Raw genomic sequence first — 23,279 nt, forward strand, 5'->3', positions numbered from 1 at the left:
AAAAACAGATTTTCAAACCTTTTATTGCATTGAAAAATAACAAAGAAAATAACAGCAACTAAGTATGAGATTAAGTTCTTAAAAACGTCAGATACTCAGGTATGTTTCAGCTGGAATGGATACTTAAGATATGAAGTTTAATTTAAAAGGTTAAATGCTTTCATAATGCTATAGCAAACAATAAAATATAGAAAAATACCAAATGATTGGACTCAATAAGACCTAAACTAAGGACAATTACTTTATTCCATTAGTCAACAAGATGTCAATGGAATTTATTCCCACCTTCAATATTTGATCAGATGACACAGTTTCCACAATTTAATCTGCAATCTTTCAAAAATCAAATAGGAAAAAAGTATACATCGTTACTGATTAAAAATGAAATGATCAGAGTTAGATTTAATGTCTCATAGAAATTGGGTTTGTTTCTAAAAAGCAAGAGGGCTCTATGAGTCATTCCATTAGATTAACCACTGCTAATTAATTAATGGCAGTTACCTGTTTCCAATATTAATAAATTCATCTTCCTAACTCGCATATGAACCATTTAAGCAACAGTATCTTTACACTATACATATTATCAACTTTATTATTATTTTATTTTGAATGTGCATGCTCGCGTGCACACACACAAATGGTTGCTGGTCAGATTTCAGACTTCAGGCTTGCTTATGACAGAGAATTCAATTCCATGCTTGTTCAGTCTCTCAATAAGTTTTGTATTATAGAACACAGCCCCAGGAGAATAGACACCACCTCTGTAAAACAAGTCACATTTGTGGTTAACAACATACAGATACAAGCAAGCCTTTTTTTTTTTTTTTAACAACAAACCACATTAATGCAAATATTAATGTAATTTGGGGGTTAAAGATGGGGTTTTCTTCTGACATAATCCAAAAATCATTTAGCTTAATGCACACAGTTTGTAATTTTAAAAAAAGGGAAAAAACGTAACAGTGATTTTATAAATTGGAAGCATGAAATAACTATGGAGTAACTAATGCAATAGACAGCGCAACCTTAAACATGATTACATAATTGTAAATTTACTGAATTCAATAAAACCTATCCAGGTACATACCACTGCAGCTCAAATCATAAACATGATAAGCAGGTTTGAAGAAATTAGTAAATTCTCTTATTCACAAACCAAGTTTAGATGGCATACAAAACATAGTTTAAAGAGTTTTTATTCAGATTATTTTACCACTTGTAACTAGAACTGTACTTAGCGATCCTGTAAAAACCTAGTTTTCCTTGTCCAAATATCATATAGCTAAACATTAGGATAAGATTAATCAAACTCCTTATAAAGGTAGTCCTTAACTTATAACCATTCGCTTAGTGACTGAAGTTACCATACAGTGAAAAAAGTGAGTTATGACCAGTTCTCACACTTGTGACCACTGCAGTGCCCCCTCAAATCATATGATCAAAATTCAGGCACTTGGCAAATGCCATGTATTTACGATAGTTAAAATATCCCAGGGCCTGAGATTGTCAGTTACAACCTTCCTAGGGAGTTTCTGACAAACTAAATCAATGGGGAAACCAGATTTGCTTAACGAATATATGATTCATTTAACAGCAGTGATTTGCTTAACAATCATGGCAAAAAAGTCAGAAAATGGGGTGTGACTCTCTTAACAATTGCCTTGCATAGGAACAACAAAAAATTGGACTCAATGTAGTCGTAGGTCGAGGACTGCCTGTAGTGTTTCCAATGTTTATTCCTCACTGCCAGCTTTCTATAAATAGCTCAAAATATGTGGATAATGAGGGTTTATAAAATGGGAGTTACTATAGCATGGAACTGTATGTTCAGCCAATAGCATTTTGCCATTTAGTTTCTTATCCTTAAATACAGGTAGTCCTCTACTTACAATAATTCATTTAGTGACTGTTCAAAGATACAACAGCACTGAAAAAAGTGACTTATGACCGTTTTTCAGTAATGACCTTTGTAGCATCCCCATGATCATGTGATCAAAATTGAGATGCTTGGCAACTGGTTCATACTTACGACTGTTGCTGTGTCCCAAGGTCACATGTGATCACCTTTTGCAATCTTTTGACAAGCAAAATCAATGGGGAAGCCAGATTCATTTAACAACCATGTCACTAACATATTAACTGCAGTGATTCATTTAACAATTGTGGCAAATAAAGGTCGTAAAATGGAGCAAAACTCATTTAACAAATGTCTCACTTAACAACTGATAAATTGGCTCAATTGTGGTCGTAAGTAGAGGATTATCTGTATATTTTACTCAACCTCTTTGAAAAAACTTACACTAGCAATTGTGGAATTTCTCTGGTGCTTATTTTCATCTAGTAACTATAGGATGCAAAATAAGATAGACTCACTTTTTGGGAAGAGAATTCTTATCCTTAAGAAGTGCCACAGCAGCCTGTACCATTGCTATAGGTGTAGCAACATAACCAATCTCTGTAAAGAGAAAGAGATATCATTACACTCATCACTTCAGAACATTTTGAGATGAAGAAGATGGAAAATGAAACTTGTGATCAAGTAGAAATATAGTAGATACAGAAGTTGATTTATCTGAATGCCAATAAGGACAGGAAGAATTTACAAGAACTTGAACAGAGAAGGGAAGTCAAGAGAAGCAACAGCAATAGCACTTAGACTTATATATCGCTTCACGGTGCTTTACAGCCCTTTCTAAGTGGTTAACAAAATCAGCATATTACCCTCAACAATTTGGGTCCTCATTTTACCCATCTTGGAAGGATGGAAGGCTGAGTCAACCTTGAGTTGATGAGACTCAAACTGCCAAACTCCTGGCAGTTGGCAGTTAGCAGAAATAACCTGCAATACTGCATTCTAACCACTGCGCCACCACACTCACAATTAACCGTTGGACTCAATAACAAAAGAAAAAAGCAATAGCACGTTTGTGTATACTGTGTATGAAAATAGAAATACTGGTAGTCCTGGTGACAATCATTCTCTAAGCATTCAGGAGGAATTTTGTTGATGTACCTCTAAATACAATCAATATCCTAAATTACCTGTTAAATAACATGTAATTGTTTATAACCAAATGATCCTTTAAGTAAATGGAAGACAGAATTTTTAAAAAATGCCACTTTGTTGGATATTTATCCTACGGTTGGGTAGGTAATATATAGAAAAACTATGTTTGTGACTTTAAATGATATAAGAATGATTGGCTGTGCTATTATCAGGCAGCCATAAAAATAGACAGGAAGCCCGGGAGCTCGTGCTCCTGCTATTTGATGATTGATCTCCTGAAGAGAGACTGTGTGTGACTGAATAGAATTGTAAGCAAACTATGTTTTGTGTTGGAGAGTGATTATTCGAAGACGTGTTATCATTGTTTTGAGAAACCAAGTTTGTTTTTTCACTAAGAGTGAAGAATGTTTTTTTTTTTTCACCGTTCAGAGTCTGTGAGTATCTGTGTGTTTAACCAGCAACGTATCTCTTTGCTGTCCGGTCCGTTGCCTACTATGCAGAGGGAAATTTAACCCTCAACACACTTCTTACATCTATACATATTAGGGGAAAAACAATATAAGAACTGTATATTCATCATTTTGGGGTAGTGGCATCAAGATTTTAATGAATATTTTATCTCCAGGCTAAATTTAAGGAGAAATTTTTGCCACTATTGAAACAATAAACCTAGGTTCACCATAAGCATATAAAAATCAGTTCTCTGATTTCTGAATTCCATCATTCCTTGCCTCTTATTACATCATGATCATACTATTGATTAGAAGTCACTGAAAAAATATCTGGCAGTAAGGAAAAATCAAATTGCAATTGGTTCTCATCAACTTGATAGAACAGTTTTTTAAAAAAACTTTTTTACTTTCTACCTTTTTTACAAACAAAGCAATTACACAAAACAAGGATGCGAATGGCTTTGCTCACAAATTTTTAAACAAGTTTTGGTGAACTGTCTGAATTGAACTTCATACCTCACTTGTTTGTTATTTCTCTGAAATCTTGTTCATATAAAAAGATTGTTTTAATATCACTTCACTGCAGTTATTTTGGAATAGCGAAGAGGAATACAAAAGATTATTTTCATTATCTACTGCTGGAAAAAATGCAATGACCTTTTTATGTGATGTGGTGCAGAGCTTTCTTATTCTTATTTACTTGTAACATGTTTTATCTGATAGAACTCCTTCACACACAGCAACCACAGAATCCTGCTACATTCATCCATAATGAAAGTATTAGGCTATTGTATCACAAACTCCACCCCCTTTGGGTCATATCTATAATCACAATGCATATAAAAAAAGGGCACACTGTACACTGCAATGCCATGACACTGCTTTTGTCAGTCTGACCTACCTTGCAGACATCGCTATGCACACAACCATGTGGAACTGCTACTTGTATATTTAATGCTATATGAATCATGTTTTATATTAAATAAAGTATTGTTGTACATAATTAATAATACAATTAATTTTGCTCCAATATTACTGTTCTACCTGGTCCCTTCACTTGGGTGCAGATTTTAACATCAGGTTTGCCCTCCTGTGGATTTTGTCCTGTGCTATATCCCTCTCCAAGAAAGGTCATTTCAAAAGATGATCCTGCCATCTGTCATTCAAAAGATAAGAAACATTATTTATCACCAGACAGTACCTCAGTGTACATCAAGCATACATATACTATATACAATTACCCTGCATCCTAATTTATACCCATTTTGGAAATGAAATCAAATTATTTAACCATGATTTTTATCTCCAACCTGATTTGAAAGAACAATGTTTATGTAACCTTAAGATAAGAGAAAAACTTAGTTATGGGTTAGTATTTCTGACATAGCAAACTAGATTCAAAGATATTCATGCTATGCTAAGAGAAAATAGTACTATGATTTAATTCTTACTGATCAGCCAAAGAATTTTTGACAGACTGAAATCCTGAGATGCTATATATGCAAATAATATAACATATAAAAAAGGTTTATATTTACAAGATTACATCTTGCCTTTTTTATTCAACATTCAGATGTGCTTTCTGATGCCATACAGCAAATCTGAACATATCCAATGAAAATCTGAGTAAAATGGTGAAACAAGTGAAGTTTGCCTATTGTACTTCAACACTATTAATGTATCCTAGCATTCCCAAATGGAATATTTGCCATTGTTCACTCAATTTGTTTACGGAACCTTGAGATATTTAGTCTGCATTTTTAGAAGTAAAATGTATAACCCATGTATTGGATTAAAACATTTTTCTAATATAGGCTATAGAGCACAACATATGTTTGATCCAGTAGGTATAACGGTCTCATGTTAAGATATCAGAGTAAAAATAGAATAATAAAGATGCGACCTCTTTTACTGCATTAAGTATAGATGGTGATTCAGTGAGTGATATGCAGAAAACAATAATTACAAAATATATTAGTGTGTAAGAACAAAAGTAAAAAATTACCTGTTTTTCTGTTGGCCCTTCTTTTGTAAAATATCCTCCAGAAAAGAATTCAGGATACTGAAGAAAGCAGTTTCATAGTAAGTTTCAGAATAATTGAACAATTGACAAAATTTGTCAAATTTCAAAGCTATTTAAAAGAAATCCTACTTTTAGCAGGAGCTTTCTTCCAAAGTTGAATTTCACAAGCATTAAAAATAAAAGACCAGCAAACATTAGCTTTATGACAGAAGTGAGACCGCCCACGGTGGTGTAAGCAGCATACTGCACCTGTATAGGAGAGACAAATCATATCAAGTTTAGTATCCATTTCCATGAAACATTTAAGTTAATTCTGAGTAAAAAAAATAAATCAAGAGCAAGAATTTATTCAGAAACAAGCCAAGCAAAATTATTAAAAAGTTAATCTAGGAAATACACTTCTTATCCTTAATCAGGACATTGTAAGAACAACTGCAGGTAGCAGGCATTAAAGAAAACACTTCCAATACTGAGTCTACATTGTCACATACACAATATTAGCAACATATCTGTGGTCAAAATAGTAAGAAGGCACAGTAATGTACTTTTCTAAAGGCACTATAAAGGAAATGTATTCTGAAATCCTTGAGATTAAAGGATGGTCAATCTATAGACAAAATATTAGAAGGAAATTAAGGATTCTAACGGAATAACATAACATAATAATATAACATAATATAACATAACATTTTTACAAAAGAAACAATTATATTCTTCCTCCTATTTGCCATTAAGAAATAATTTGAAGTATAAGTCTGGAGTTGAGCAATTATTATTTGCTTGAACATGGTCTTACAAACAAGGACTTGTGCCTGAAAGTAATGGGCTAAAGAGGAGCAGGTGGAAATTTTGTGTCTTCTGAAGAATAACTTAGATGGTGAATCCCTATATACAGATTTTGAAAACTTAACAAGATACCGACAAGGGTTTATTATTAAAAAGTAAAAACATCACTGATGAATCGCTTACATGAAAGATAGAAGCTTGTATACCTTTGTTAAAAAGAAACAAAACGAATGTTATAACATGTTAAATAAACTTACAGGTGTTTCCTGCAAATGTGAATGCAAATACCGCTGAGTTCGCTTTACTGCAGAGACATCGGATCCCATGAATGGAATGGAATACTGTTTGAATTCATTACTGTAAAATACTATACCTCTAAAAAAGATGAAGAGAAGATGAAGCATAACAAATATAACTTGGATTTGCACTTTTAAAACATAAGTATATTTACAGTAGTGATAGGCAGTGTTTTTTTTTCCAAGGGTGATAGGGGATGAGTGCAATGATATTACTGGGTTTGAGATTAACATCTTCAGCTTGTTTTTCTATTTTGGGTAAGTATAATTGCAAAATAGATTTGCAATTTTGGGGAATAGTGGAAAATCACTATCTGGGGCTGTAAAATATAGGTGCCTCCATTCTAGAGAATTGTTCACCTACTTTTTAGTGATAAATTCCAATACCACATTTCATTTAAGGAAAGGCTTAAACTTAAAAACACTAAGAGACATATATTTTCTATACCTTCTTTTGAGTTTTGCTCCAAATACTGGAAGTGGTTTATGTCCAATTTGTTTTCTAATTTTCTTCAAGTTGTCTTGATCTGCCAAGCCATATACAGCCGATTTCCAGGTTCCATCATGAATACAGGCACCCTGTTAAAATGGCATTATAATTCAATATACTATATTGGAATGACATTCTACTTTTGGCACATCTACATTATTAACCCAACCATGAAAGCATATGCAGTATATAGAAATTATATACCAAAATTGACTGAGATATTATATTAATGTATATCAAAAAGCTATGTGCTTACATTTGGCCATTTTTACTTTCTTTCTGCTCAACAATTTTGTTACAGAAACAGGCATGAGAAAGGGCAACATAATCCATAATTTGGATACACGGGCAAGGTCAGAAATTGAGAGAACTGGTGAAAAAAATATTAAGAGATTCCTCTGAATTAAGTGCCTAGTTTTCCTTCCTTTTTCAAAATTCTTCCTTTACGGATAGTTGGGAAAAAAATTCTATTGAGGGATATGTTTTCCTGGATAGAAAAGTACTATATTGCATTTGTTTCCATTGTTAACTGTTTTATGTAGATAAATGTTAACAGGTTTTTCTGCCAATGGTAATATTTTAACTAATATATCATAACAAATTTTAAGGAGCTGTTTATATTGCTACAGGTATTTGGAATAGAGCAGTAGAGCAGCAAAGAAATAAACAAATAAATATAAAATGTACTCAATATCATATATTATTTATTAACAATGTAGCCATAGCAGAAAATGCATGAAAACAAACGATTAGACCAGAATAAGCATTAAAAGGTATTTTTTGCTATTTTGCTGATTGCTGGTACTGCTTTTGTTTTTATATCTAATGTATTGTAAGTGTATCAGTATTATATCTTGGTGTGAACTGCTCAGTTTTATTAGATTGAGGCAGAAAGTAAATGAAACAAATAAGTGAGAATCTGCCAATAGTTAAAATATATTAATGGTCATATTCAGCTTCATGATACAGTTTTTATAATTTAGCAGTTGTCCATGTTAATTAAGAAATTAACTAACCTCTGGTCCCGAGTTTAGTGTCAAAAAACTTTCAATTGCAGTTAAGGTACCTTTAAAGAAAAAAGTTAATAATTATCTGTGATAGTAAGGAACAGTTAATATTCTAAAAAACTATCAATTTATTAATATTTATTACTGTTGGATAATTGACATATAGTATTTGTAAGTTTTTTTACACATTCAACACAACTTCCAATTTAGTTGAGGCACATAAGCTATTCTGTAAAGAGGAAGAAAGGAAACATGTTCATTTCACTTGGTTCTTTTAGTACAGAAACCAGGATTTCACTTTCTACTCAACACATTAAAATATGCAACTTCAACTGTGAAGTGCTCCAAGATTGAACAGGTTGCAAATCAGATTTACTTCAGGTTCTTGACCATGAGTGAAGAAGGGTGTAATAGACCCTGGTTTCATCTGAGCAGCTCACTGAAAAATTCAAGAGAATAGACGATCTGTGTGATCTTCCCACAAGCTGTTCTAGTTAATCAAGGAATACAAGGTCTGCCTTTCTGGTGTTTGTCTATGTATTGAAAATTGTATAGAGTCCATAGTATCTTTCTAAACTTTCTAGTGGAATCAAGTCTATGAGATATGTTCTTTAGAAGAAGATGTGCACCTCTCTGTTTTGCCACAAGGGAGCTGATGGAGACTATTCTTCAATACCTAGGCCACTGACCTGTGTTATCCCTCATGGTACTTTCATATTGTCTGTTATATTGTTCAACACTATGTGAACCTGAGGAAGATAATCCAACTTTTGAAACCCTATTTAATTTAATTTAATTTAATTAATTAAATTTATATGCCGCCCCTCTCCGAAGACTCAGGGCAGCTCACAATACATTTTAAAAAATAATTATAAAAAAACATTGAAAAATTAAAAACATTAAAAACTCATTTACGCCATTGGCCGGATCTCGCCAGATCATAAGAGCGAGATCAACGGCCCCAGGCCTGCCGGAAAAGCCAGGTCTTCACCGCTTTTCGGAAGGCCAATAGGGTGGGGATGGTCCGGACCTCAGGAGGTAACTGGTTCCAGAGAGCTGGGGCAGCTACAGAGAAGGCCTCCCTCGCGGGCCCGCCAGCCGGCATTGTTTAGCTGACGGGACCCGGAGGAGACCAACTCTATGGGATCTTACCGGTCGCTGGGAGCTATGCGGCAGAAGGTTGCTTTTAACCATCAATTTTAAGGAAGAATTGGTACCCTTAAACAAAGTCTAAATTTGATAATGGAATAAATGAGGAAAAACAAATTGAAAATGAAGGAAAAAATAACAGAACTGCTATTGGGAACAGAAACCTGAATTGGGAACTGAGGTTTAGCCAATTGTGGATGGGATTCCATTCTCCCCAAAAGCAGGTTCATAGTCTAGAAGTGTTCTTTGATTTTCAAACATCACTGGATGTGCAAACAGCTGTAGAAAGGAGTTAATTTTCTTTATTATGCCTAGTCTGCCAGTTGATATCTTTCCTGAGCTGGATAGATTTGATGTTTATCCACATCTTGATTACATCCTATCTTGAGGAGAACAATACAATTCAACTGTGTGGAATCACAACTGAATCTCTGCCTGAAAATTATATTAAAAATGCAACTGATTCAAAATATGGTAAGTTTGTGTAAGGCAGAGGAACCAAAGGATGGATATATTTAGGAAATACCTGTTATCTACTAATTACAAATGCAGTACAATTGAAAGTGCTGGTAAGTCTTAGAGCTATGTATGCAACTGCCTCTCTTTTTATGAAACTGTTAAAAGGCTTTTCCTATTAATATTTTGACACTGTCTCCACTGCCATGTAGCTTCCAGGGCTGTAGTAAAGACTCCTTCAAGAGTTATATTTGGCCCCCCCCTCGATATTTACAAAATCTGTAAAGAAATATCTTGTTTATCAGTTTAATTAGCTTTTTATATTCTACTTTCATATTTTGTTATCTATATCAAGTACTTGTCAGAATAAAAAGAGTACAAATGAAGTAAATAAATCACTTTAAGCGCAGTGTTTAGAATGAATGAGATATAATGGTGTACATTGTAAACAGTGTAATTACTGCCGAAGAAATCAGAAATAGAGGCATTCCATTGACTTTGTTGAAAGATTAAAATTGGGGGAGGTCTCTCCCTGAATAGCTAGGTTTCAAAGGTTTCACAGCTAGATTTCAACAAGAGATATGTGGGAAGTAAGACTGCCAGATATTCGGTCCACCAGACATTTCCACTCTCTAAACTGTTATTATTTATTTTTATCATTATTTAAATTTCAGAACTGATGCCTTTTTTTCCTCCTCTCTTCCCCCTTTTATTTTGTTATATGTTTTTGTTCACAAGCAGGGTAGGAACTGTTTTGTTTTTATTTGATCAATGAAAGCTTATCTAAAAGAATGTGAGCTAAAGAGGTGGAAGTAGGGTGGGACATGTTTAAATAATTAATGAACAGATTATTTGTAGAATACAGGCTATCATTTTACCATGAACTAATCTAATATCTTTAAACATAAAAATAAAGTAGCTAACATATTTCCCCTAGCATTTATCAAAGGAACAATCAAACATAAAAATCACCTTTTAAGCTGTTTTTGGTGAATAATATTCCCATATCTGCTGGAATAGAATCAAAACCACAGCTTCCAATAATATATACTCCTTTTTCTTCAGCTTTGCTATTATAATGTAGATACATTCCTTCCAGAAACTAAAATAGAAACACAATATTATATAAAGAAACAAGCAATGCATTTCTAACATTCAAACAAAAAACATTTTTCCCCCCTTAACATTTTTAAAACTGTTTTCTGGGCTATCGTGCCATCTTGCAGTGTTATAAATGTTTGTTTATTAAATGTCATTAACCATCAAAACAATTCAGCTGTTTTTGGTGAATAATATTCCCATATCTGCTGGAATAGAATCAAAACCACAGCTTCCAATAATATATACTCCTTTTTCTTCAGCTTTGCTATTATAATGTAGATACATTCCTTCCAGAAACTAAAATAGAAACACAATATTATATAAAGAAACAAGCAATGCATTTCTAACATTCAAACAAAAAACATTTTTCCCCCCTTAACATTTTTAAAACTGTTTTCTGGGCTATCGTGCCATCTTGCAGTGTTATAAATGTTTGTTTATTAAATGTCATTAACCATCAAAACAATTCAGTATTTTACAGTTAAATTTAAAAATGATTATGTTTAATATTCAGCACAGATTTATAGAATTTTACAATTTCACCTAAAAAAGCGAGTATGGTGTGTTAAATTGTTGGGAATGGACTAAGAAAGCCCAGGTGTAAACCCATTCACCATCTCTCAGCCCAACCTATCTCATAAAACGGTGACGACGATAGGAAGGAAAACCCCAATTGTGTATTTTCTTTGACTTCCAGAGGAAAGGTAGTATAAAAATGTAATTATAAATAAAAATACAATTATAAATAAAAATACTTTTAGTAACCTAAACTGTCTACACTGCAGTACACTACACACTGCTAATTTATGGAAATGAGATATGAGTAAGGAGATTTTTGTGGGAATAGAGAGAAAACCACAGACACCCCAAAAAAAACCCTGCAGTTCCCAGCACCCATGGATGCTGCATCACATAGTATGCAGAGCACCAATACAAAGTTTGATATGTGAAGTAAATAATTATCCTACACTAAGATAAGGAATACAAGTAAAAAGAGTTGGGATTGTGACATAATCCAAATATTATTCCTCAAAATCTGGTTTATTTTCTTAATTGTACATACCTGCGGTTCTCCACTAATATCAATACAGTTTGTCCCATTCTCAACACAAGCTTTTACCACAGGCTCTCCAAAAAAGCGGTACTGTTAAGAATGAAAAAAGACTAATAAATTATATTAATCTGGGATAATTTAATAAACCTTGTTTGAAGTTTTCTTTCCATTTAAAAAATAAGAATAAAGGAATAAAGGAATCTTAACGAAGTTATGATTTAGTTATGTTTTAGCTAATACATTAAATTCAATGTGAATAAAAATATTTGGGTTTATTTTATAATAATTTAGGAATTAAAGTTATACATATAAACCTGAATAAAAATTATAAAAAAATTAAAACAAAAAGAAAAATGTAACTTGCATAAAAATATTTAAGTGTAGCAAAGAAAAAAAAACTCTCCTTTGTCACAAGTATAATTTTTTTTAATAACTGATCACCTTATTTTAAAAAGCAACAAAGAATCTTCATCCTATCTAATTCCTTATTTGTAAGCAAGTCTTAAAACCTTATAATTCAATTCTAATCAGCAAAGATCCACTAAGGGTTATCAGAAATATCAATGTATCTATTATAAACGTAATCGAAAAACCTACTTTATAATCCTTTCTTTTCTTTCTATATCCCAAACTTTTGAATAAGTTTGGATACCTATAAGAAATCACCAAAACCTTATCATGCAATTATAGTCAATCAAAATCCATTAAATGTTATCAGAAAAAACAGATAACTATATTAAAATTAATCAACAGATTTACAAATTTATTCTCTTATCTCACATCATATCTGAAAAGATACTTAAAACCTCATCATTCAACCTTAATTAGAAAAAGTCAATTATTATTGAAGATAACAACACATCTCTTTATCTTTGATCAACTTTATCTTTAACCGACCACAAGCCATGTTTTGTGACATTTTATATCATAAAATCTGAGACGGTGCCCACACAGAGGGGAAAGTTGGGGTTATGGACTACAGTGAAATGGCAGTTTCCCAGGAAGGAGGACACACATTCCAGAAGGAGGGATGTGAGAGGGAGGGAGGGAGACAAGAGGCAGCCCAGCTCAGAGCTAGATAGAAGACAGAGAAAAAACAAGATGGCCACTCCCCAGAATCTCCCAGGGTATATCTGTAGGCTGGTAGTAGGAAGGATTTAGCCTGGTAAGATTCTGCCTACTATGTATAAACAAATAAAGAACTGAATTCTAACTGAATTATTATTTTATGTCATTCTTGGGCTTAGCCTGACATAAAATGCTTCACAGTATTTTTTATGTCATAAAAAGTTTTATAAAATTTGCCAAATTTCAGTTCCACAGAAGTCATGGGTTCCGGATTTGGATACATTCCTTAAATTAGCCCATTTGAGATCCTTTGTTTCAAAATTGTTGCCTTATTATTGAATTACAGTTTCATTTTGGCAATCAAGGATGAAGTAATGTACCAATGATAAAATACTATCCAGGCTAGTATTTTTGTAGTTTATTGTAAAACAGCCTCAGAATGTTTCATTTCTCTTGATAATTTCCTAGTTTGCAAATATGAAGATACTTTCTCTAGATTCAATACTTAAACACATTTAATACAATAATACAATAATTTAAATTTGCTTGATAATTACATTTTCTAGCATAAAATAAGGTATATAAAATTACTTTGATGTTAATAGTTTATTCACTTCCATTTGTTTCTGGTACCAGCTATAGCACAAGTTTTTTTTTTTAATTTGTTTAATACTATAGAAGAGTGATTAACAAATTAATATTATGAATTTCAGTTTCAGTGTTAGAAAATAGGATTTTCTCTTTAATTTGCATTTAACTAGGAAACATTTTGTTTTAACAGATAAAAATCTTCCTAAAGAAATAACAAAAAATGTTGTAATTATAAAATATAAAAATCAAATAGATTTCTGGCAATATCTTACAACAATGGTATGTTTTAATAATTGCTTCAGGACAAGCACACTTTTTATTTATTCATGAAAAAAAAATAGAAGAAAGCACTTACTGGGCCTACACAGTTTAGAACAATATTCGTTTGTTTAGCCATAGAAGCAAGAGAAGATGGATCGCTGACATCACATAGCATTATGGCAATTTCTGACTTCAGTTCTGCTTTCCCTGAAAATTTAACATTGACATGTTATTCTGAAAACCTTTGATTATTTTTATTCAATCCACCATTTATTCAATCACCATTTATTGATGCTATTTTTTACATTTAGCTTTCAAATTGCTTTCAGTAAACAAATTATATTTCTTCTATATAAATTGCATCACCACCTCCCAAATATGGTTTCTCTACACAAGCAAGTAAAAATGTGGGAAAATAAGTCACTTGTTACAAAAGCTCACTAGAAAAAAAAAGTAAATAGTATATAAAAGAGATATAATGCACAAGGACAAAAATGCAAAAATGTTTCTTTTCACTGAACAAATCTAGTTCTGGAAACAAACTTGGTGACTTCCAAAGATCTTGTAGCGTTGGGAAAAAGGCTGTAAAGCAAGCCATCCTAAAAGTGTTATTATTATAAAATTGCAGTATAAAACTGCAAAATAATAACTTCTCTGGCTACACCTAAGTCAATGCAGATTGATGCATAATTTTATCTCACTTTCCTTGGCCCCAAACAGGAAGGGGGGCACAGAGATACGCTCTTGGTCAATGAGCTGCAATACAATGACACTCCCTTTCTATGATTTTAAATGACAGGGCAATTAAGGCCTAATAGGAGAATAAACAAATACTGGCTGTGATAGAGAAGGGATTTAATGCATCTACTTGGACTCAGCCTTCCATCCTTTCAAGATCGGTAAAATGAGGACCCAGATTGTTGGGGACAATGTGCTAACCCTCCTCTCTGTTAGCATATTGCTCCCAACAATTTGGGTCCTCATTTTACCGACCCTGGAAAGCTGAGTCCAAGGAGATGCATTAAGTCCCTTCTCTATCAGAACCAGTGGTATTTGTTTATTCTCCTATTAGGCCTTAATTGCCCTGTCATTTAAAATCATAGAAAGGGAGTGTATTGCAAATAGCTTAGAGAGGGGCTGTAAAACACTGTGAAGCGGTATAGAAGTCCAAGCGCTATTGCTATTGTTCAGTGGTGGGTTTCAATTTTTTTTTACTACCAGTTCTCTGGGTGTGGCTTGGTGGATGTGGCAAGGGAAGGATACTGTAAAATCTCCATTCCCATCCAGGGGAAGGTTACTGCAAAATCCCCATTTCCTCCGGATCAGCTGGGACTCGGGAGGCAGAGAATAGAGGGGGCGGGACCAGCCAGAGGTGGTATTGACCGGTTCTCCGAACTACTCAAAATTTCCGCTACCGGTTCTCCAGAACTGGTCAGAACCTGCTGAATACCATCTCTGCTCTTGCTCCTTGGCACTGTGAGAGACAAGCAATTTGATCAGATGAAACTTTGATCCGGATCAGCAACTCTTTTAACCAGAGGTGGGTTTCAGCAGGTTCTGACCAGTTCTGGAGAACCGGTAACAGAACTTTTGAGTAGTTCGGAGAACCGGTAGTAAAAATTCTGATCGGCCCTGCCCCCATCTATTCTCTGCCTCCCAAGTCCCAGCTGATTGGGAGGAAATGGGGATTTTGCAGTAACTTTCCCCTGGAGTGAGGTGGGAATGGAGATTTTACAGTATCCTTCCCCTGCCACGCCCACCAAGCGCCCACCAAGCCACACCCACAGAACCAGTAGTAAAAAATTTTTTGAAACCCATCACTGTTTTTAACTTTCTTAAGCAAAGCCTCCAGGCTTTATCTCATGTGAGAAAGGGAATCAATTACATGAGGCAAGGTCCGTTTGTTCTCCTTCCAGATGTGCCCCAACCAAATGGCACACCTGTGCTAACTGAAACGCTGGGAAGGGCAGCCCAAGGCATCTGAAGAGGGCCAGGCTAGAGAAAACCCTATTTTTCCTTCCCTTCCCTTCTCCCCCCCCCCCACACCCCCAGGACGACAATATAAAGGTCAACGTTATTGATTTTCCGACTGCAGCCAAGGAAACTGAGCGGATCTTTTAAGTTGTTTTACTGCAGAGTTTGTGGGACGGAGCCGACAGGAAGGCTCGAACTCCGCCACGCGACCTGCCTGCCCTCCTTTCTCTTACCCAACTTGGCGGCCGCCTTCTCGACCACCTCCTGCAGCTTCTCCCGAGACCTGCCGGCCACGGCCCAGCGCAAGGAGCCTCGCAGCTCATCCTCGGCAGCTACTCGCGCCAACTCCTGGACCACGTACTGCCCCGTGAAGCCCGAGGCCCCGAACACCACCAGCTGGAAAGGCCGCTCGGTAGCCATGGGAACGAGAAGCCAAAACTCTCGGTCGACCAGCGAGCGAGCGCCGAGGAGAGGAAGAGAGAGAGAGAGAGAGAGAGAGAGAGAGGGACGAGGCGCAGAGCGACAGTCCACCTTCACTTCGACCGCTGCAGAACAAAACGGCGAAGAAGGCGGAGGCGGGGGCGGGGGCGGGCGTTGGCCCCGCCCACAGCCTGGGGCCTGGTCAGGTCCCGTGACAAGGCTCGCTCCCGCTTGCCTCTCCCTGCGTAGCTTGTTGTTCTCGAAGCCGCCGAGATTGTCGACTCCTTCTCCTCCTCCTCGCCCCCTGGGCGAGCTCGGTCGCTGGCTCGCTCTCTGCTCGTCCCGGTGCCCCGTTGTTTCAACCTATCAAATAGAACAGAGGTCTTCAAAACTTGGCAGCTTTAAGACTTGTGGACTTCAACTCCCAGAATTCTCCAGCCAGCTATGCTGGAGTATTCTGGGAGAATTCTGGGAGAATCAAGCTATGCTGGCTGGAGAATTCTGGGAGTTGAAGTCCACAAGTCTTAAAGCTGCCAAGTTTTGAAGACCTCTGAAATAGAATAATCGCGCGAAGTTCCTCTGTGGAGGGAAAAAGCAACTGGTCGTTTGCTGCTCCTTTTATTTATTTATTATTTATTTATTAGTTCGATTTATATGCCGCCCTTCTCTGGAGACTCAGGGCGGCTTACAATGCATTAAGCAATAGCCTTCATACTTTTGTATATACCTGCTTATAGTAGGGCTTTCGGACCCCCCTAAGCGGTGTTCTTTTTTATACAAAGTCAGCTTATTGCCCCCACAATCCGGGTCCTCGTTTTACCTACCTTGAAAGGATGGAAGGCTGGGTCAACCTTGAGCCTGGTGAGATTTGAACTTACAGTAATTGCAGGCAGCTGGCAACTAAGTGCTACTTTAACAGCACTTAGTCCACTGCGCCACCAAGGCTCTTAGGAGAGCCCGCCGAAGCTGGTTGCTGCCGGAGCTGGCCAAACCGCACTCGCCTGTCAAATTGCACTTATCGCCCCTGTCACACTTTGAGCCTTTCTGCATTTGTGCCTTTTGGAATCTGTAGCAAGAACTGGAAGCTAAAAACATAGGAAGAACGGTTGCAGGAACTGGGCACGGCTAGTCTAGTGAAGAGAAGAGAAGGACCAGGGGAAGACGTGATAGCAGTCTTCTAATATTTGAGGAGCTGTCACAGAGGAAATCAACCTATTTTCCAAAACATCTGAAGGCCAGACGAGGAATAATGGATGGAAACTGTTCAAAGAGAGGTTCGGCCTAGAAATAAGGAGAAACTTTTTGACAGTGAGAACGGTCAACCCATGGAACAGCTTGCCTTCAGAAGTTATGGAAGCTTCAACACTGAAAGCTGTCAAGAAGAGACTGGAGTGCCATCTGCCAGAAATGGTGTAGGCAGGATCTCCTGCTTGGGGGTGAGGGGGTGGGACTAGATGACCTACAAGAGCCCTTCCAACTCTTTTATTCTGTTAAACTTTGCTGTCTACTCCACTGCCAATTTTTATTCTGTCTACCTTTATCACCTAAGAGGGTTTTTATATGTTTAGGGGTTTACCTTGAAGAAGGCAGAGTAAAAAGAAAATGCTGCTTTTACATACAGGGAAATGGAACAGAATAGATATATAGTTTTACTGTAAGTAAGAGTAGACTCAAAGAAATTTGCAAAATTCACATCTTCAGAAGAGAATAAATTAGTTCAAAGATTATGTCTTCTGCCTGGAGCAGTGTGGCAATATGTTTTTCATGTGGTTTGTGTTTTTATGTATTGCTTTATTTCATGCCCAACTTGTGTGACAGGTTTATTTCTGGTTGTATGGTTTTCCAAATTCTCACTTAACCCAAAAGCATTTGACAGTTGCCAGTGGATATATAGTTTCTCACACTTTGTCGCTCATGACATCAAGTGCAAAATCTGTTGAGAAGTAGCAGGTAGGCTCAAAGAGGCATCTAGTGATAGTTTCAACTGATTCAGGCAAGCCCTTTCATTTTCCAGTCCCTGGTCGGCCATCTCCAGAAAGAGCTGGATACAATATTATACTGTAAATGCTGCACTTCCCTGGCTTTGAACAGTTTAATGCAGGGGTGTTAAACTCGATTTCATGGAGTTTGATCCTGAGGGGCCAGATGGGCATGGCTAAGATAGGTGTGGCCAGCTTGACATCACTCATGTTGGAGGCACCTGTGGTGGCCTGAGCGCTTTGCCAGTGAAAATGAAGCTCAGGAAGGCCATGTGTGGCGCTCCTGAGCTCTGTTTTCATTGGCAGAGGATTGCAGGAGGCTGTTGTAGTTGAAAACGGAGCTCGGGAGGGCTGCGCGCCGGCCCTCCTGAGTTCCGTTTTTCGCTGGCAGACACACCATGGGCCAGTCCTTCACTGTTTCCAGGGTGGCCCTGCGGGCCAGATCTAAGCACCCTGCGGGCCAGATTCGGCTTGCGGGCCTTGAGTTTGATACCCTGATTTAGTGCAAGTCATAAATAGCACAATAGGGGTGGTGGTGGGAACAACTCTCCATCCAAAACTTTGTAGAATTTCTCCATCCATGTAGAAATTCAATGGTTAGCCTTTGTTGCCCATAATTTTTTTAAAAGGGAAGGAAGAGAAGATAAATATTAAATAAAAATCTTATGTGTGATTCATCTTCCTGCATGACTCTGATATATTTTCAACTTCATTCAACTTGGATTACAATACAAGATTCAAAAGTCACAACTGCTTAGCTGTTATACACTATTTTTCCAGATATCTACAGCTTTCAAGTAAGGCTGATCTTTCCAGATTTACCATTGTTAATTGCTGAACAATAATCACAACGTTGATTACAGGGTTACACCACTCATAAGGACAGAATTTGTACTGCTCTTCTTTACTAGGGATGCTTCAGAGGGGGGCAAATGTGTGTCTATTGCACCAGTCAAGGTCCGTTTAGGTGCATAGCTCAAATGGAGGTAGCAAAGAGCAGCTTCTGTGTTTGTTATCTTATTCGGTCTTGCTCTCTGTCTGGTCTGAACAGCTCTGCCTAAATTTTGCCTGTCACTTTTTCTAATCAGCTAACAAACTCGGACACAGAAAAAGCCTAAGTTTTATTTTTTGTATTAACAACTACTGTATACTAAGGGTTAACCACTTTCATCAGACAACCCTACTATGAAGGGCAGCTTTGCAATGTCTATGCTGGCTGACATGTGTTTTGTTTCCTTACTGCAGACAGCAAATGGGCAGGACATTGTTTACCTGCAGCTTTTTACATTGGCTAACTGTAAAATCTTCATTGATTTATTGAGCACCTGGAAAGGGGGATTACTGAGAACATTGGTATGGTGGCATGTAACAGTGAAGAAGTCAAAGCTGTTGGGGGAAAACCCCTGCATAGAAATGGGTTATGACATGTTTTCTTCTGAGCCTTGAAAGAGCATATTCTGGGCTGCTGCTGTCAGCATTGGCTTGCGAATAATAGAATATCAGCCTCTTTCATGTAACTGCTGAAGAACTTGTTTTGCAACCATAAAAAAGCTTTGTCTTTTTGCTGACAGCAGCAATTAGTGCAAGGCTGCAAGCTAAAATATAATTTCTTTGGAAATAATTTCATTTTTAAGGGATAGGCTCCCCAAATAGCGAGTTATTTTAGGGTGCAAAACCTCTGTTTATTCAAAGGGTACTTAAAATAATTGTGAAAGCATGCTAGAGAATGATTTATTAATAATTGCATTGAGCTACATAAGATATAAAAGGTCTTCCATTAATGCGACTGTTTTATTTACTTGTGATGCTCAATCTTGTATGTTTACATACAATTAAATCCCTAGGTCCAGACAGTATTCCCCCAAGAGTCCTTGAAGATGAATTTCTGCTGTTTTCAGAAAGTCTCTCACCACAACTCATGACATACTTAGCTTTCATGGGATATAACAGAAGACAGGCTAACAGGTGGTTAAGAAACAGGAAACCGAATAGAAATAAATGTGTATTTCTCACACTGTTGACATGTGCAACGTCTCTGTCACATATCTAACATGCTTTGAAGGGGATGACTTCCTGATAGCAAATGCAATTGGTCCTTGGTTTATTCAACAACCATTCAGACTTTGAATATATCCCATTGCCATTCTGCTGCTCAAGGAGGTGAAAGGTGGCTTAGATATTAAAAGTGTTGAAGTGGAGTTTGCCCTCTTATTTCATTACAAGTTCTCTCTCATGGACAATCAAGTACATGGAGGAGTAGCCTTGGAATTACATAACCCTGATCAACAATCTGCTCAGCTCAAATGTATTGTTGAACCATCCCTTCCCATCCAGTCAAGTTCTGTTCCTGTTATGGAGTTTTAAGGAAGCCCTGTATCAGGTATTCAAAGTCACTTTATTCAAGGTATTTTAAAGATAATATTCACCTATTGATTGAGCAATATAGTAGTTGATGTCTTGGAATGGGAATGATAAGTCCAAGATCATCCCACAAGGTATTTGCTGTGTTTTTCAATTGGTGTGTTTCATAGCAATTAATACAAATTACAAATAACATACAGTACTCTACAGCTTGTAGATTTATAATATAAAATTCCCAGACAAAAGGAATGGGGATTATTATGGAGGAAAAAGCAGAGTTAATTACCAAATTCTGTATATATATAGTAATTTGGAAAGCAGACCTGGAGCTCAATCTTCAACTCCTTTCTAGAGTAAACCTTTTTACAAAGCTCAGGTAAAATGCCAAATAGAACTGTCTCCAGAACCTAAGGTGGGCCAAAATATTTTATAGGATCCAATTTGGGTCAGTCATACAGAATTAAGAGATTTAGTCTTTCAGGCTATCAAACTCATGCTGGAGCCTATCCTCAGATAACTCCTCTCTCACCAGAATGTGTGGGAGAGAACATTCCTCTCTCACCAGAATGTGTGGGAGAGAACATTCCTCTCTCACCAGAATGTGTGGGAGAGAACATTCTGGTGAGAGAGAAGTTCCCTGAGGATGGGATCCAGCATGAGTCTAAACGCTTGGAAAACTAAATCTCTGGTTCCAGTGACCAATCCAGATTGGATTTTGCAACATTATCCTGGCCTTCATTAGTGACAATATTTTATCTTCTGCAACAGAAAATTCCATAAGCATTTGTGCTTGCAATCTAAAATGAAAATAAATCCATAAATTAAGTAAGCAAAAGTTCATTGCAGTTCTACAAGGTCTGTTTCATAGTAAGGTAACTCTTTTGCTCTGGCCAATCTTAGGGTCAGCTCTGTGTCTGTGCAAGATGGGGGGTGGCTGGCTACTCATTCCTCTCCCTCTTATGTGGGTGTTGAATTGGAAGGTTATTAGGCAGTTGCAATGAACCAGAAGTCACATTCCTTACTTTTTTCCAGAATTTTCTCATCCCATCTGTTAGACCCACCCACCCACCCACCCAACTAACTAACCAACCAGAAAAAATAATCCTCTGTTCAACTTTAGTGTCCACATATAATATTTGGTGTCATTCAACATGTAGAGCATTTCAACAGGGAGAAGGGAATACACATTTTCTGTTTAACATCTTTTACAATTTCAGTTATATCACTGTTGGATTTTTGCCTCTTTCCCTCTCCTTCAACTTTTTGGAAATCTCAGAATCTAAGCTTCGTTTTTAATATTTGTTTGATTGCTGTCTTCTATGAGTTGAAGAAACAATATTAAAATTGTTTTCCTCAAAATCCAATTGTATACTACTGAAATCATGAATTTCAGTCTTTATATTTCTAAGGACATCATCTGAAAGCTTTTCTCAGTATAATTTCACCAAGAGCCTTTTTTTTTTTTTTTTAATTTGATTTATATGCCGCCCTTCTCCGGAGACTCAGGGCGGCTTACAGTGCGTTAAGCAATAGCCTTCATACTTTATACACTAAAATACTATATATTTTATACAAAGTCAGCTTATTGCCCCCACAAACTGGGTCCTCAATTTACCTACCTTAGAAAGGATGGAAGGCTGAGTCAACCTTGAGCCTGGCAAGATTTGAATTTACTTTAATTGCAGACAGCTGGTGTTAAATTACAGTGCTTAGTCTGCAAAGCTATCCAGGCTTCTTGGATGCGCCTTGGTGGCGCAGTGGACTAAACTGCTGCTGTTAAAGTAGTACTTAGCTGCCAGCTGCCTGCAATTACTGCGAGTTCAATTCTTATCAGGCTCAAGGTTGACTCAGCCTTCCATCCTTTCGAGATAGGTAAAATGAGGACCCGGTTTGTGGGGGCAATAAGCTGACTTTGTATAAAATAGAACACCGCTCAGGGGGGGCCAAAAAGCCCTACTAAGCAGGTATATACAAAAGTATGAAGGCTATTACTTAATGCATTGTAAGCTGCCCTGAGTCTCCTGAGAAGGGCGGCATATATAAATTGAACTAATAAATAAATAAATTTAGAAAATTTTAAAAATATTTTCAAGTGAAACTTGTCATTTTCTCTCCCTCTTTTTTTCTTGACTACTCAGCAAACATATATGAATCTCTGAATTGTTGTACAACTAAAACCTTTCCCATTCACTCTCCTAATTGCTAACTTCCATTGTATGTATTTTATAGAGAAAAAACCAAGAAGAACAAGCTGAATTTGAGCAGACTGCAATTACCAAATCTGGAATCCCTGTAATATAGCTGGGAATTTGGGCTGATGCAGTTACTTCTCTATCATCCATCCATACCTTTAGGCTGAAAGGAGCAGCTGTCTTAGCCAATAGCTACCTAGTGGCAGGAAAAGGACTATGTTTGTATGTCACTCTGGTAGGCTTTGCTTAAACTGCTGTAGAAGATACTATCTTGCACCCAATTAATTGGGAAGATTCAACTTTATTTTTTACTGTTCAGCTGAAATGAAATCTCTGTCTATGTAGTTTACTATTGCAAATGTGAGCAAAATGTAGATTGCTTCTCAAATCAGTTCTTTATGACAGACAGGAATACCTATCTGTATTCCTGTCTACATTACATTACAATCTACATTACAGTGTTAATTGGAAAGGATTATCTATCTATCATCTATCTATCTATCTATCTATCTATCTATCTATCTATCTATCTATCTATCTATCTACCTACCTACCTACCTACCTACCTACCTACCTACCTACCTACCTATCATCTCCATTTCTTTGGGTTGT

General features: G+C 36.6%; 1 protein-coding gene across 1 annotated transcript; it reads right to left on the reverse strand.

The window, feature by feature from the left end:
• Positions 1-5: 5 nt before the first annotated feature.
• Positions 6-16,255, reverse strand: SCCPDH (saccharopine dehydrogenase (putative)). Its single transcript, XM_070950437.1, has 12 exons — positions 15,949-16,255; positions 13,836-13,948; positions 11,831-11,911; positions 10,639-10,768; positions 8,071-8,120; positions 7,013-7,143; positions 6,526-6,643; positions 5,612-5,731; positions 5,465-5,521; positions 4,504-4,615; positions 2,374-2,455; positions 6-761 (listed from the first exon to the last, which is right to left on the reverse strand). The coding sequence occupies exons 1-12, from the start codon at positions 16,133-16,135 to the stop codon at positions 656-658; spliced, it is 1,287 nt and encodes a 428-aa protein (XP_070806538.1). The 5' UTR covers positions 16,136-16,255; the 3' UTR covers positions 6-655.
• Positions 16,256-23,279: the final 7,024 nt, after the last annotated feature.

Source organism: Pituophis catenifer, unplaced genomic scaffold (genome assembly GCF_029215685.1).
Source record: "Pituophis catenifer annectens isolate HBS135680 unplaced genomic scaffold, rPitCat1.0.hap2 SCAF_1, whole genome shotgun sequence".
Lineage (NCBI taxonomy): Eukaryota > Metazoa > Chordata > Lepidosauria > Squamata > Colubridae > Pituophis > Pituophis catenifer.

Bases quoted from the DNA above. Each gene is read 5' to 3' on its own strand.
- SCCPDH (XM_070950437.1), bottom strand. From the start codon at position 16,135: ATGGCTACCGAGCGGCCTTTCCAGCTGGTGGTGTTCGGGGCCTCGGGC. The intron at 8,121-10,638 runs GTGATTTTTATG...TTTTCTTTAAAG, and splicing joins CACCAAAAACAGCTTAAAAG to GTACCTTAACTGCAATTGAA. The intron at 7,144-8,070 runs GTTAGTTAATTT...CCATTTTAACAG, and splicing joins CACTAAACTCGGGACCAGAG to GGTGCCTGTATTCATGATGG.